This window comes from Lissotriton helveticus, chromosome 12, assembly GCF_964261635.1.
Source record: "Lissotriton helveticus chromosome 12, aLisHel1.1, whole genome shotgun sequence".
NCBI lineage: Eukaryota > Metazoa > Chordata > Amphibia > Caudata > Salamandridae > Lissotriton > Lissotriton helveticus.
The window spans coordinates 747,760,204-747,777,873 of NC_136073.1; the positions used below are offsets into that span (position 1 = coordinate 747,760,204).

The window sequence follows — 17,670 nt, forward strand, 5'->3', positions numbered from 1 at the left end:
AAAAGAGGTAGAAGTGCTGCCTGTCCTATTTAGATGTCATAGACATGTAAACATTCTAAATAGGGTGGGCGGGACTCCACCAATTTTTGGCGGATGTCCTGCATTAACCCCCCCTTAAATCAGGCTAATTTTCTTTAAAAATGTTTAAACAAATGATACATCGTTTTGCGTTATGTTTATTTTCACAGAACCGTAGAAATTTCCCAGGTCAAGCCCTACAATTTATTTGAGACAGGGTCGTGAATAATGTTGATGATTCAATAGACAAAGGGCAGCCACAAGTTTGAATTGAATTAAGCACCCAATTTAATGTGATAACCCATCTGATAGATTCTGCTTTCTGAAGGAAGTGGCCTCTTATGCTGATCTGTGGTTCTATGCATGATAATCAATTGTTTTGACTCTATGATCTGCAGGCTACTGCTCCATGAAATAATTCACATCAGAAAACATTTCTGCAGAATAATGTACAAAAATACAGGCCCATGGAATGACACCTCTGAATATGACTATCAGAGTACTCTTTAATGAACTAATGAAAATCAGAGTTGCGTTACATAGAATAATGCCAATCAGAATGCTCGTCCATTGAATAGGGAGCATAATGATGGTTTCAATTAATATTTGCTGCCACTTTTCTGATTCATAAAATCATACCAAAAAAAATGAAGTTCCATTCAATAATAGTTAACGGAAAAATGTAATTAGGGTAATGTCTATTATATTACTGTTCTATGGAGTAATGCACTCCCAAATCCATACTGATTATATTAGCTCCATTGAGAATTAAAATATGCTATCAGAGTAATTTCACCTGCAACAATACCAATCAGGATACTTTTCGGTGGAGTAATGACACCCTGGATATTGTGGTTGTTTTGAAGAATTTCTCCCTCATCAAAAGCATCTTGCTAGACCCACTCAAGATTGGATGGCTTCTGACACTCTAGAAGAAGGCTGCCCAGGAAAATAAGCTGCAACTCTAAGTATCCATGGTCATGCACCTTCCCTTTCTTGGCAAGATCATGAACAAGGCACCTCTTCCCACTTAAACAAGCTAATTACTTGGCGGCCTGCCTACAGCATTATCAGTCACTTTTCTTGTCATAGAACAATATTGAGACAGCCACCATTCACGTGGTTGACAATGCCCATCTTATCACCTGTAATGACTATTCAATTTTCCTCATCCTCCTATTTCTGGCCTTACACTCAAGACTCTTAACCAGTAAGCTTTTATTAACACTATTGCCTCATGAATGCAATTCAGTTGCTGTGTATAGCTTCCTAGACAGCCAACAAACTGGAACTCCCGAATGATCACCTCAATGGAAGTCATGGTGTACACCATGACCTGCACCATTATCTGGCGCTTGAGCCTGTCATTGGTTATCTTCATCGATTACATGAAACCCCATGTTGTACTCCTGCCCACCAATATTATCAACGTGGATCAATAGGGGAGCAATTGACAGTTCTCCTTCAAGGTATAGTCTGGTAGTGTTATCTGGTAGGACTGACTTTCTAGCACTCAAACTAGGATATTGAAGTGATGTCCGGAATTCCACCACCTGAAAATGAACTTTCTCCTGATTGCCAAGTAGCACAGTATCTCTTACATTCAAAAACAGCCTTGAGAAACGCAGCTCTAAGAAGTACCAGACTATTTGGCACACGTTGTCTCTCTTCTTCAAAGTCAGAACTCAGGATTCCTGTTCAGACATTGATCCTCTCCCAAATAACGTAGGAGGCAATTCACTACTTGCAGATATCTCAAACACCTGGTCACACTAAGAAAGTACAACCACAGATCTCCCTGCCACATCACAGATGAGATCTGTGGTATTACTTTAAAAGTATACATTTCCACCACACTGAGCCTTCCTAGTAGGCAAGCTCTTGTTGTCCAAAGCAACACACATAACAAAAGAAGAAGACTAGAAGACAAGTTATCTCTTTCCATACACAAAGGCTCTGGAGCTCCATCCCAACACAAATAATACCCATTTTCTTCTATTCCTTTAGGGAGGTAATGACACACTTCATCAAGGAATTCTTCATGTACAAGTAACTATGGCTACGACACCTGTTTATGGAGCTTCTATTAAGAATGACTTCACTAATTATGAATGTAACTGAGGAATCAACCTTTTCAAGAAACATATTACCTGCAATTAACTAAAGTCATTATATCCTCATAGGTACTATATGAAAAATGATCTGGTACCCAGACACGCATTATAATTGCTTCTCCACATTCATCTCAAAATGTCATCAAATGCAGTCACCATTATTAAATGGATGCCAAATATATACTCATACCAAGATGTCCACCAATAATTAACACTGTTTCACTATTTCCTTTTCTGCTACCCACCCCTTCCTATCAGGTTGTCCTGTTCTATTACTTAATAAATGACCTCTTATTTCTTCTCTTCAATTATTGTAGCCTTTCAGAAGGGTGGCCTTCAACTATATTTTGTATTTTCCTCATTTACTGCTGACCCTCATGACACTATTTCTAAATGCTCACCAACGTTGATGTCTGACTGTTCTCTCACTGTTTGCACTATATCATCGTAATCTTCATCTTTCAAAGGTTCTCTTTTTCTACTGCACTTTCAGTCCATGGTTGTCTCTTTTTTCCACAATTTACCTTCTTCCCATCTGCACATCTTCACTAATCTCTTACAATTGAAAACCTTGGAGTAATTTTGACTCCTCATTCTCACAACATATTTCTTCCATCTCCAATTGTGAATTCCATCTTCAGAAATTCCTGAAAATGTGTGTCAATGTCACTTAAAGACATATTCTTTCTTAGACTTTTTCTTATCTTATCTAATGTTCTTCCTTACTTACTAGTCTTAAGCCTTTTGATTCTATTTTTAATTATTCTACATAGCTCTTGTGAATGTTCTTTTTGTACATGCCAATTTGATTTCTATCGTTTACATTAAAAGTTTCATCTAATTTTCCAATATCTTATCAATGAATGTATGGCTTGTCACTCTTTAGCTATCCTCCCTTATCCCAATGTATGTACCCTTGCCTCAAGGCCACTTCTCTCTCATTCCCAAAGTATCTTTATCCAGTTTTCCCCTCCAGGTGACTCATCTCATTTCAAGAATATTTTGTCCTTTCCTTCACACTTTGGCAGTAACTTGCTTTTGGTATATATTCTTCCACTACTGTTTCTACTTTTCACATATCTCTGGCACTCTTGCTCTTGTCTAAAGGATGTTTGTTTTTCGTCTATTTGATAGACTACTAAACATGCCTACATGTCACATCATTTGATATTGTACAGTTTCTGTGTGGTAATATCTTCCACTGTACACTGTGCTAAGATATCAATGAACAATTCACACTCTGCACAAACTGCTTGAACTTGTGGTTGAGCTAGCTATTCATATTATACATGTTGTGAATCAAATCTGTTATAGTATGTAGGATCATTCCACTTGACTACTTACTTAACTGGCTGCCTACTCCAGTGCAGCTGTGTTGTTATTCACTAAATAGCAAATAATATTGTATACCTGCCTGGAGACATGCTGTCCAGTAAAAGTGGCTGATTCCACCACCAATGCCCTAACTTTGCATGGCACAGGCAGGCTGTTAGCTTCCTTCTGTGTCATTGAGGTAAGCTCCCATAACAAAGCACTAGGTAAACCATAGAGGGTAATGAGCAATAGAGTAACCACACACACTACAGTGATACTCAACAACCTAATAAAGTGAATGTTTAGTCACTTACTGTGTAGACACTTTCTTCTTTCTGAAAACCAAAAAGAAAAAAAAGTTATAAACTTAATAAGAAACAAAATTACCTCACTTCACTGTTTAATTATAATTTATTTACACTTCAGGAAAAACACACCCAACTCAGATTTAAAAAGTAAAAAAAAAGGTTTAAAATGTAAAAATTTCATCATAAACTTTTCAAAAACTCTTTCCTATCTTTATTTACGTAAGCAAATATCACTAACAGATATCGGTTCCTTAGCTTTTTCATAATTACATTTTCATGGTGCAACTCTACCAAAGCAACACCCAGTAACTTGCTTGATTATGACTGTTTCAGTTTCTAAACCACGTTACCAACAGTAGCTTTCCCCCTTTACTTGGCCGTACCATTGCCGAGTGTCAACTGGAACCGCATTCTAATTTAGCTGTGTCTTAATATTCATAGGCCAGCCCTTAGCCATGAAGATCACAAAGCATCTCTCCTTATGTCACAGCAGGGAGAATTTCATCCTTACCTGGAATGATGATCTCTGTTCTAATTGTATAGCATAAATATCAAACTTTTGTTCTGTTTATAAAGCCTTTTCCACCTTGTTCTTCTGAAACCCATTCTGTAGGAAGTAAGGGCCAGATGTAGATAATCAGCATTTACCGATTCTAAAATACCGAATTATACCGATTCAGTATTTTAGAATCGGTAAATGCTATGTAGGTATCCAATTGGTAAATTTTACAGAATCTGTAAAATTCGGTAAATACCTAATTGGTATTTACCGATTTGGTATTCCCCATTCATTCCTATGGGCCTTAAGGCCCATAGGAATGAATGGGAATTACTGAATCGGTAAATACCGATTCGGTAAAAGGGGGGAAACATTGAAGGGTGGCAGGGTGTCAATTTGACACCCTGTTGCACCCCTGAATTGTGTATGGGTGCACATGTGGCACAAATACATGCCCTAAGGGCATGTATGTCTGCCACATGACACTGTTATTATTTGCATAAATTTGCATTTCTTAGGGTTTTCGAAATTTACCACCAACTTGTAGTTGGTGGTAAATAACGAATCCTAAAATGGGAAAATCACTCATTTGAGTGCTCCCTGCATATCAGGATTCGGTAATTTACCGAATCGGTATTTAAGAATTCTGTAATTTACCGATTCCTTAAATTACCGATTCAGTAAATTCGCGAATCCTTAATTTAGGCCCCTACATATGAAAAGCCTAATTCCGGTCGGTAATGGCCGAAATTCGGTAAATTTGGCCGTTACCGACCAGAATTAGGCTTCCCACATCTGGCCCTAAATCCTTTATTTACAGTATCTGTGGGGAGGCCCAGCAAGGTTCTCCCAATATCATGTTTACAGTCCCTATGAGCTTTCACAGTTCCTTCTAGAAGCAATCTATTTGGAAGGTAGATAACAGACGACACCCAACTAAGAACCAAACAAACCGCCTTTCGCAAAGCTCAGACCCAATGCCATCCAAATGGTTAGTGAGGTCTGTGCAATATCAAATCAACTGACAAACTAATTTTGTGCTTGAGAGTAATTCTTAGCAAGCAACTGTTTCTGAGAATTTGTTCTAACATTACATAATATATTGGGATTCATTTCCATACAACACTGGGAAGGGAGTTTTGACAAAACTAGGAGAAAATCGGGGGTTAATGGCTGGAACTTGTATGAGACACTGGTACTGAGTGTTCTGTGTTCATTTAAGTTTATGTTATTTTATCTTGAAGGGTATGTTTTTAGGTCAGCTTAGGGACAGTTTTAGTTGTCTCACAATCCGCACTTAATTTAAAAAAAATCATAAATAAAAGATTTATACATAAATACATATGGAGAGGCTGTGGGTCAGCTCCCTTTCTCCACTGGTCTCTTCAGCAGCCATTTGTGTTCTGCTTCCACCCAGCACAACAAAGAGCATGGACCAATCAGTCAGCCAACTTCAGACATTGGCACTGTTGCACTGGGAGTGACAGCATTTTACTGATCACATGTACACATGTCTAAAAAGAAGTGCTCTTCAGCATTAGGATTGGTAGGCCAAAACTTCACTTTGCCAGTGCTATTGTCTTTCTATTCTTTATCCTTTTTTATTCTTAGTCATCCTTGTGTATTTAAACTACATCTTCAGGTTACAGTAAGTCATAGCCAATGGTAGACTTGCACCAATAAAACCAGTGTTGTCCCCAGAAATGCATTAAAACTGAAAACAGTTCTATTCCTTTTCTAGGTACACCTATTAGTTTTGCAAATCTTCTATACATTCACGTCAAAAGTGCATTGATCTCACTATGTATCCAATGCTTATTAAATTTAATAAAATTTAATATTAGCTAAATACTCACATCGCAATATTAGTATAGCTTTATCCAAATGTAAGCATTAAAACAGCGCCTTTTTTCATGTTTTAATTGTAATTCAGTTTTACAACCATCTAAATATTATCTACATTTTAATATGAAACAAATAGTACCTACATGTAAATATTAGTTTGATATTACCTTTGACTCAATATTTTTTGAATAGCAGTGCCAACACAGGATTAGACCAATAGGATCAATGTCAATATTAATTTAATTGAGTCTCACTCTCAATATTAACAACGTACTCCATCTAGATCAGTATTAATTCCATATGTGTCTGTTTCAATGGGAATTCTAATAGTGCTTCAATTATACTTTTAGGGCAACAGTACCTCATTTTAATTGTGATTCAATTGAGTCATATTCTCTATTGTATTGGATCACTGTTGCAATTTAAATATAATAAAATGATAACCCATCACAGTAATAACCTGCCTTGTGTCAATATTGATCCCTTAACAACCCACTTTAGGAATGTGACACTTTTAATCACATGGACCTCTGTTAATACCATATTATATGTAACCAATAATACACATGTCTTTCCCGCTTTTGCAGTGAACCTCGGATCTGCTACTGAAGATCTGCAAAGGTATAAAGAAACTAGTAATTGGATGTGCCCTGGCTGGTAGACAGGGAATTCCGAATCCTTGTTTAAAGGTAAGAAATGGTGACCACTATGGGCCTCATTTACAGTTTGGCAGATGGGATACTTTGTCACAAATGTGAAGTTTTCCAGTCTGCCATTGTACAAGTGCCAATGGAGATAATATCTTTGCTATACAACAGACGAGAGAACAGTCATAGTTGAGAGGGTGTATCCCATCTGCTAAACTCTACATCAGGCTCTAACAGTCTTTGGTGCAGGAGAAGGGACGTTAATTAGATTACATGTTTTAATATGAAAAGATTTTTGAAGGCAGCAAAAGCTTTTAAATTGGACTTCTGGGATGACCGTAATCCATGGAGGGACCAATGGGATGTAGAGTATGAAAGTCATAAAGTGAAAAGGCATGCATCATCTGTGGTTTTTTTTAAGAAGACTGATTGAAGAAAGTACTAGATATACATAGACATAAGTAGCATAGTTAAGCTCAGACTTGACTGAAGCTCTTGTTATTATTGCCAGAAATTCCTGATGACTGGAATGAAGACTAGTTTGTATTTGATTGAAAACAAATGGCTTTGGTGATAGCTTTTACTTCTTACCGATGATTGCATTAGAAATCAAAGATAAGGCAGAATACAGATATTGGGAAGAAATGGGACATAAAATAAGGAAATCATAAGGGTAATTGGAGATTGAAAAATATTTGGTAAGGTCTTGGCTCTAAATATAGACCACAACTTTAGTCTTATTCTGATTGAGCTGAAGAAAATATATGTTATACATGAGAGACAATAATGACATGAACTGTTAATATTGATCCTGAATTCCAATAGGTTGGATGTAGATTCTCGACTGACAGGAAGTCTGGCAGATTTTTACCATGAATATAGCAATACAGATAGGAATATCAAAACTAGGATGACTGGTTGGGCAAAGTGTGCACTATCTATGCATTTGTGAGACTAACTGTTCAGTTTCATGGCAGAATGGAGAAATTTGAGGCCATGTGGCTTGCCTTCCAAATATTTATGAAGCAAGACAGACTTTTGGAATCAGGCTTTAGTCGATTCCTGGACTTGATTCGGAAGTCTTGGCTCCACATAATGCAGTCCACCTTCAGCATGGCCCTAATTATCACAGTAAAGCTTGTATATGTTGTTCAATGTATGGTGTATGTATTGGCCTGCAGTGACTATGAAATATGCCAAAAAGTGTAAATCAAAGTTCTTGGTAATGATGATTATTTTGTTTCTTTCTTTTGAAAATCAAAATAAAATGGTTAAAAAAATCTAAGTCTGGTTAAAAGTTGTGCAATTTCCTCTGTGTAAATTACACAAAATGCCCCAAAATGACATAAATTTATGTTAAATGCTGATATGGCATTTTGCATTATTTTTTAATGGAAAATACGTCCCTTAGTCTATTTTGGACAGAAGGGCGCTTTTAGCGCAAGGCAATTAAGAGAAAGTCTCTTTCTGTTCATTTGCATTGTACACATGCTCCTGACATAGGATTTTTACCCAAAAGGAAATCTCAATTATGCAAAATGGCATAATAGCATATTGACGGGCATTTAGCGTAACAAACGTAACATGAAATGTCAGAGTATCAAACTTTCAACCAGGACTAATTAAAACTTATTTAGAGATGTAAATATCTGAGAAAGGAAAAAAACAGTTGTGGTTCCACAAAGAAATATATCTCCATAGTGGCTAATGTTCTTTAATTAATTAGGGGAAACATCCTTTACAACGCTGTGTTTACACCGCGCAACCTTTACGACGCAGACATTACAACACAAGTCATTACTACGACTTGCGCTGGATGGCGCTCTTGCTTAAGGAATAGTTTGATTTTCTATTCCAACACCTTCCCTACTGTTACGTGGGCTGGAGTTGGATTAGAAAAATAAATTAATCCACAATCCAGCGCCCTCTAATGCAAGTCGTTGTAACAACTTGCGTTGTGAAAACCGTGTTGTAAAGTACCGCGATCAAAATGATCGCGTTGTACTGACATACATCCATTAATTAGTGTGAATAAGATTACCTACATTGTACTCTCTTTTAACAAAAAAACAAAGGTTGTAGCTCAGTCCCTTTCTATGTGTATTGTGTTTGTTGCCTAGATTGATACATATCATCTATTTGTTCTTCCCTGGTCTAGGAACTGTATTTCCACATACTCAGGGGGTCCTTGTTAAATATTTGCTTAAGATTACCTACAGCTACAGGTGATGCTTAACTAGATTAATTATGTACACATATATGTTTTGCAATCAGGGCTAGAATGGCCGTAGCAGGCACCGGGCATTTTCCCGGTGGACTGGAAGGGTGGAGGCGGGTTTTTGGCCCATGGAGGCCGGCTTTGTTACTGGTGGCCGGTTTCGCAGCAGTGCTGCAATATCGGTACCCTGTAACAAAAGCGGCAGCAGTGCTTGTGCTTGACACTTGCAACCCGGGCCGGAGCTTCTCGGTAGCACCCCCCGCCCCCACCCCCCTCCTGGGCTGATTGAGCAAACAGCCAGGGATGGTTTCATTTCCCAGTCCTGACGTGTTTGCAATGGCTTGCATTAGAAGGCATTTTAGAACGGCAACGTTTTATTGATTTACTCTTCTAGACATTTGCTTGAGGGCATTGTTTCCATCTTACAAAGGGTTTTGCACTATATTTGTATTGCTCTAAATGTATAAGACGTGGGTCTATCTTTAAGTAGGTTTTCTGAGTCTAAATCATCATTTTATTATTGTTAATGCATAACTTCCTTTTTAAGGTTTGTTGCTTCACATTACAGAAATGTTCACGTTTTGCTTCACAATTTTACAATTTCTTAACTTGTGTTTGGCACATCAAAATACATATTCATTTGGTCCTTTTGCCATAGTATTCACCATAGAAACAAAGATGACAAGATTAAAGATCTGTCCAAAATTTAACAAAGCCTCATACCATTATTTACATAATTACCTGCAATTATCCACCCTTTTGATATCTTCAGCACATAGAAAAATGGTCTAATAGTGCCTAAAATACTTTTGTTTAAAATAAATATACATGTATAGTTTCTCGAAATGTCATGAAATGTTGACATGCTTCAAATGATCATTTATCAAATCATTGTTTTGCATAACAGAATTATGGCTTTCATAAACTTACATATTGTTTTGAGTCAGTCACTAAACACTAATGACAGTTTACCAGATGTATTACAGCTGAGGCTATGGACATATATTTTCTTTAGAAACATAAACACGTGTGCACAAGATCTGTTGGGGAAGTATTATTTAGAGGAAGTTGTTTCAACAAACAAGCTGTGGTCTGCATATTTGACTATTACTGTTCTTTCCCATGTTTGTGCATTATTTCTGTAAGCTGGGCAATGTCATGTATTATTCTAGAATTGAGTTGTGGTTGAAAAAACATATTCCTGAATACAATTTATTTTAATGTCCTGTATTATAAAGGAAGAGAGGGTACAGCAATTGATGACATACTGATTAAATTCAATAAACTGCAGACAACATCAATTTGCATTGTAAAATTAATCTTTATGGATCAAAATAACAAACTTAAATGTGATAACTAAATATCAATACCCAAAGTGCACACTACCACTTATACTGTTTGCCTGTTGCCCCAAATACATAAATACAAATGGTTTGTGTTGTAGTTAATAGCATCACATGGGAAATGAACACACTGAAGTATACACTCAAAATATTAAAACCTTTAACAAAACACATGTATTTAAAAAGAAGGAAACAAGAAACCATGACACCAGCTGGGATTAGAACTTAAATAAAATGATCTATATATTCAGGATTTTCCACTAACAATACAATAGCCTGCATCGGTGGTGTGAGTGGCTAATTAAAGGCAATCCCTTTAAAAATAATTCTGAATAAACAGTGTGTGCCTGTTTGTGTTTGCACATACAAATATCCTGCTTGTATCTGGTTATTCTTGTTTCTGTTGTCTAGGTTGTGCAGGCTGAAATGACCCAATAGGAAATTTGGACAAAATACTAAGGTCTACATTGTCTACTTCATATTTTCATCAATGTGTAACAGCATGAAACATTTGAAGTAGAATGAATAATAACAGTGAAGTTTTCCAAAATTATCAGAAGTGCTGAATCTAAATGGGCAATGAAAACCTACTTTTGCCTGAACATTGAGCATATGGCATACAGTAAGTACCATGGTCATACTTCATCCACAAGCCCATTGTTTTCTTAGTGTTGCCTCTCACCTGAAATTCATAACCAAACCCTGGCTGATAAGTGACACCGGCAAGTGACAGCGGTCGCCAAGGTAGTCTGTTTTTTAGCATACTTTGACCTCCAGTTACAAAAATTGGCTTCATGTTAAATGGTCATAAATAATACCTGGTTATTAGTTGTATTTGTTAAAGGAATTTGCAAAACGTCCATTGCCAAGCAAGCATAACTAATGGCTGCCTTTGTAAAACATGTAGTACACAATCATGACTTTTTTTAATAAGTCCTAATATTGCATACTTATTGCATTGAGTAAAATATGTCAGTGTGGGTATAGTACATTTGATACATTTTAAAATTAAGTTAAAACACCCTTTTGCCCCTGCTGACTACTGTGTGTACTCACACTTCGTCCAGCACCTCTGATGTGAGGGATGATCTGTGCACCTTCCCCTAGTTTCTACATTGGTTATGTCAATGGCCCAGCAGTTGTAACAAGAAGATAAGTAAGTGTGTAAATGCACTGGCACATTTTTATAAAGACCTACCAATTTACTCCTAGATTGCATGGCATTTTGCCATTTCACTGACACCCATGGGATCAGCCACAAATTATGTTTATGAAAAAATGTACTACAGAGACATACACTCTGCGCTCAGGTATCACCCTGTGTCTTAAATGTTTGTAAATATGGTTATGCAAGTGTACAGTACTCCTATTTACTGGTGTATGTCGCAATCTAATTTTTTGATATAAGACCCTCAGTACATTCTGGAATACACCACTACGTTTGAAACAGATCTAGTTAAACCCCACTTTTTTTTATAAAAATCAGCATACATAATTATAAACTCATTAAAAATATAAACTCGTTTCAATAAACTTGATTAATTGAAAGTGCATAATGATGTCTAGGTTTGATTCCTAATGTACATTTCAGAATGTATTTCTTGGCTGTTGGATGTTACCTTGGTGATGCTATTTGTGTTTAATGTCTTCTAGCGATCATTTTCAACTCTATAACATCTTTAATAAAAATATTCAAACAAAAAAAGAGGATTGATTGTGTGTTTAGCTTTTCCCCTTACAAAGGACCACTGCCACCTCCTTTGCCTTCCCAAACGGCCCACACGGAGTGCAGCAGATAATGCCGATCCTTCCTCTCTCACAGCTGCAACCCACTATCACCCACCATCTGTGTATTTAATGAAACCATCCCAATGCCTCTAGAATTACCCAAGTCTAAACATACATAGTTATGTCATCAAAACAGTAGATATACCCTTCGACATTATATTCATAGTATGTTGGAAATAACATATCACTTATAAACATTTAAATTCTTAGATGAAGGATAATCAACCATGATATAGGTTTTGGATAACTGTAATGGCAGTCACATACATAAAATCATGTAAACAGTAGCTGACAGTCCAGTGGATTACTAGATCATATGTTTTGAAGAGCACTTTAAATTAACTCCCTAAAAGCATTTAGAGGATTTGTAACTTGGCCTACTTGAAATGGTAATGAGTAAAAATTGGTAAACTGCTGTGATATCAGGAATATTTTGGAGATTACATCCGCTACATTCTGGAATTTTGATTTCATCATCAATTGTGTACAATAATTCAGATATCAGTACTTATGATGCAGGCTACCATCCTAGTGTCTGGTAACCTAATAAAATCCTGAGGCAAAGATGGCCCATCAGGTACTGGCAGTGTCCATGGGGTTGATGCTTATTCAGATGAAATTCCTCCACCGTTTATACTGTAGCCCAATCTGACTGAGCAAAAAGGGGGAGGGCCTTCACCACCACTGCCTTAGATGCAGGACGGAGACGGGCACCTTGTAACATACCTTGTGGGGATATCATATAAATAATCCATCACTGGTCACACATGCATCCCACCATGTCCATGATCGTGGGTGAACCAACCATGCCTGACCCAAAGATTGTACTAGCTAGCTTAATGGATGAGTGGGTGGTCAACAGGTTACTAGAATGCTGGTGTTATGGACTTGTTAATTGCTAAAGGAAACTTGGCAAGTTATTGGCAATCCAACAAAGCTCTCTCTATACATGGTATGGACTGGTGTATAATACGGAGGAATATGTATATAAGTCATGGGGATGTCTCCAAAAATATTAGCAGTGTATGGTGGACTTATTCCCAAGGTTTAGAGGCTTGAAGGGTGGAATAATGTGTATTTGAGATAAACTATCAAATGAAAAAGTGTTTAATAATGAGTTGAATGATGATTTATGCAGTTTTCAAAGGTTTAAAAGAAATAAAAAAGAATTGAAAACAATTTCTTTGATCCCAGTGAGGTTAGCAAGTACCTTTCCTGATCCTGGGGACACTTTTAAAATACCTTCCAATGTCTGCAAGTTAATGTGCAATTGAATTGAACCTCAGCGTTGAATGCCATGTTATGAGACTACCCCAATATTTTGGGGTCCACACCAGAGTTGATTTTCCAAGTCTCAAAAGGAAACTGCGACCTTTGCTGAGAAAAAGAAAACAGGCAGGTGCTTATTCTCACTCTGGTGTATGCGTACAGATGTTAGGCAGGATTGAAATGTAACAAATTCAATGGCGGTCAGCACGGATTGGGTGTCGGGGAAGGGGTGACGTTGGGGAAGTGGGTGTAAAAAATAAAGAAAAAAAATTACTTACCTTCCTGCCACTACCTCGCCGCGTCTCTCCTCCGTAGTCCTTGGCTACGGCTGGAACGAGAAGCACACCCAGGCTCCCTGTCAGCCAATCACAACGCTGCTATGTAGCATTGTGATTGGTCTGTGCACTATGTTTCGGCACTCAGGTGCTGATTGGGAGCCTGGGCATGTTCTCCACAGAAGCTGTAATGCAACCTGCGTGGAGAACATGCAAAGTGCGCATGAATGCTTGGCCTGCCCGACACGGCTGGCCAAACATTCAAGCGCACTTACAGTGTGCTCACCACTCCCCCTGCTCCTATCGTGAGAGCAACCCCACCCCGCAAGGCAGCCTGACATCAGGACAAAAGAAAATTATAATAACACAAGTTATTTTTCCTTAACTTCACTGCTAAAAAATAGTGGGGCGACACACCTCCGCCTTAGAGGAGGGGCCGCCACTGAACAAATTTGTCACAGTCTCTAGCACTTCCTGGTGAAAGGTAAGAGACCCTCACAATGAAACATCATACATACTGTGCCCACAAACTCTGGTATGTCTTAATGATCTGTATTTGTAATATGCTTTTTTCAAATTACATGAGTCAGAATTCTCCTAATAAACAGGAATATATCAGTGATTAAAAATAGTAAAAGAGAGAATACTAGCTACAACTGACTTGTTGTCCATCATATATCTCTGTTCTATTAGTTTAAAACAGCTAGTTGCCTTGCACACCGTATTTATAATGTCTGTGTTATTTGCTATGCAATATAAACTTCCTCGGATACCTGTAAGGCAGAAAGGCCCAAAATTGGTGTCCCATTTGACAGCATTCCTCATGGCAACCGGTCTTTTTCTCTGCTCCACCCAAAACCTTACCAGGGGTAAACCAGGTGGTTTTATACATTTCTTTCCTTATGTATTTCATTGAGCAGGTGGGGCTAATTAAGATATAACCCACATTTGCAAAATAGAACTGAAAATGACGCCTCTATTATAAATATTAAATACATATTAAAAGCGCAGTTGAAATAGCCTTGTTTCTTTTGAATTTGACCAGTAGTGTCTGAGGGTCTCTAGATGGTCAATATGGAGAAGCCTCTTTCTTATAACTACCATAAACATTCAGCTGACAAAAAGAAAACACCCGTCTAACTGAAGCAATTTGAGCAGAAAAATATAATTTTGTAAACACACACTTGAACCAAAAAAGGCAGTTAAACATGTTAACATGTTAACCGACCTTAAACTCAACCCGGATAAAACAGAGTTGGTTCTGACTGGCAGCAGCGGCAACCCTTGGTCACCTTCCTTCTGGCCCCTCTCTCTTGGCCCTCCCCTAACCCTTCTTTTTCTGTTAAAACCCTAGGAATCGTACTCAATTCTCAGCTTACACTTCACTCCCATATTAGTTCAGTTGTTTCCTCCTGCTTTTTTACCCTACGTATTATTAGGAAAACCTCCCGCTTCTTTTCTTTGCCTGCACTTAAACTGATTTTGATGGCCATGGTCCTATCCAAAATCGACTATGGCAACATCATTTACAATGGGATCCCTGCCTACGCTCTCCAGCGGCTTCAGTTAGTGCAGAATCAGGCTGCCCGCCTGATTTTTGGCTTATCCAAGTCCCACCATTCTACCCCTCTCCTTCTTTCCCTTCACTGGCTCCCTATTAAACAACGGGCTCTGTTCAAACTCGGTTGCCTTACCTACCAGGCCCGGGCAGGCACGGCTCCTGCCTTTATTAATTCGGCCATCACTAATTACTGCCCCCCCAGAGATCTTCGTTCTTCCTCCAAATCCCTCTTTGTCATCCCACGTTTCAAAAAACAAAGATCGGGAGGCCAGAAATTTGCGGTTCTCACCCCCACTTTTTGGAATACACTCCCGCCCTCAGTTAGACACTCCCTCTCCTATATGGAGTTTCGTAGGGCTTTGAAAACTTTTTTGTTCCAGCAGGCTTTTAACCCTTAGTCCCTGTGATCCTGTTTTGCTTTCCCCCTCAGCGCCAAGAAACTGCAGAAAGAACGTGCGCTTTATAAATTTAATAAATTCAAATTCAAACCGACGCCCAAAATTCAGACCTAGCACACTTCATTTTATGTGGACCCTTCACTAAGTTCAGGCCAGTGCACAAATATAGACTACATTAACTAGCATTAAGGGCTCTAATGCATGCCAACATTATCAGATATATAGAGAAACATGTGCCCACACACGAGGACTGCACGAAGCTTTGGGCTATCTTTGGGCTTCGCCGGTAGCCCAACAATTATAGGGAGTGCAATTTTTGGAACCAGACACCATTTTATCGTGGTAGCACGGTGGCTGGAGTGGGTACCGACCTTGGCGCCAGGTAAGAAGCCGAAACATGAGGTGCACGTTACCGGCTGGAGGCAAAAAGGGGAACAAATACAAGGAGCAACAACACAGGGAGAGACCTGCAAGACATGGGTGTCTGTAAGGGTCAGGGCAACAGAGCCTACTGACAGTGGGGAGGACCACTCACAAATGGTAATTGTGGGAGTTGCGTCTGAGGATGCTCAAGATAGCGTGGAGGCCCGCTTATGGAAGGAACGACACGTGGGGGACACTGGTGTTGGTACGGAGGGCCACCCGATGCACACGGACAAAGACAGATCAGTGTATAAAGGGAGCGATACAGAAAAGAAAGAAGTAGGCTTGACAGGGGTAGGAAAAGCGGTGACTGATCAGACGATAGAGGGAGGTCTAGAGAAGGTTACTGTGAGCGATGCGACATCGAGCACAGGTGACAAAAAAGATACCAAGGAGGTGAAATTCAAGAAATTGCCTTACATGGACACTTCAAAACCATTGGAGGCTCATCTTATACAGTCAACCAAGGAAAAGATTTGGAAGGGATAATATCAGAAATTGTTATTTTTTTCAAAAACGTAATATTCACAGATGGTGCCATTTAAACAATAACTCACTTAACAACTTAATCTGGAGAGCATAAAATCTATTTTGACCTTGCCAATAAATAATTTAAGGTCAATATCCTCCTGCTCATTAGGGACTTGTGGGGGCAGCCGACCACAGGGAGGTCCGTCTCCTGTTTTTTTTGGGGGGGAACTGGTGCAGTCCGGAGGACTGCACGAGGCTTTGGGCTATCTTTGGGCTTCGCTGGTAGCCCAACAATTAGAGGTAGTGCAATTTTTGGAACCAGACACCATTTTATCGTGGTAGCACGGTGGCTGGAGTGGGTACCGACCTTGGCGCCAGGTAAGAAGACGAAACATGAGGTGCACATTACCGGCTGGAGGCAAAAAGGGGAACAAATACAAGGAGCAACAACACAGGGAGAGACCTGCAAGACATGGGTGTCTGTAAGGGTCAGGGCAACAGAGCCTACTGACAGTGGGGAGGACCACCCACAAATGGTAATTGTGGGAGTTGTGACTGAGGATGCTCAAGATAGCGTGGAGGCCCGCTTATGGAAGGAACGACACGTGGGGGACACTGGTGTTGGTACGGAGGGCCACCCGATGCACACGGACAAAGACAGATCAGTGTATAAAGGGAGCGATACAGAAAAGAAAGAAGTAGGCTTGACAGGGGTAGGAAAAGCGGTGACTGATCGGACGATAGAGGGAGGTCTAGAGAAGGTTACTGTGAGCGATGCGACATCGAGCACAGGTGACAAAAAAGATAGCAAGGAGGTGAAATTCAAGAAATTGCCTTACATGGGCACTTCAAAACCATTGGGGGCTCATCTTATACAGTCAACCAAGGAAAAGATTTGGAAGGGATAATATTTTGAGATGGTGAAACTCTTGCATAGAGAACTGAGGTCAAAAAAGATCTCAAAGAGAAGGAGTTAGAACTGTGTAAGGGTCTGAGGGTGCCAGTGGCAATTGAGAATTGGACACCTGCTTCACTCATTTATGCAAGCATCTATTGTGAAACGTTCCCAGAGAGGTCAGTGGCGCTTTTCAAATACACAGATATAATTAGAAAGGTGCACTTTAATTACGGGGGTTATGCTTGGGTCCAGTATGAGAAGGAGTTTAGTGAAAAGTTAGC

At 39.0% G+C, this 17,670-nt stretch overlaps 1 protein-coding gene across 2 annotated transcripts in view; it reads right to left on the bottom strand.

The window, feature by feature from the left end:
• FCER1G (Fc epsilon receptor Ig) overlaps positions 1-17,670 on the bottom strand; it is a 209,838-nt gene that overhangs the window by 3,176 nt on the left and 188,992 nt on the right. For both annotated transcript variants that reach the window (XM_078668325.1, XM_078668324.1), the window contains one exon: positions 3,761-3,781. In XM_078668325.1, coding sequence (XP_078524451.1) covers positions 3,761-3,781 — 21 coding nt within the window. The remainder of the gene's footprint in view (positions 1-3,760; positions 3,782-17,670) is intronic.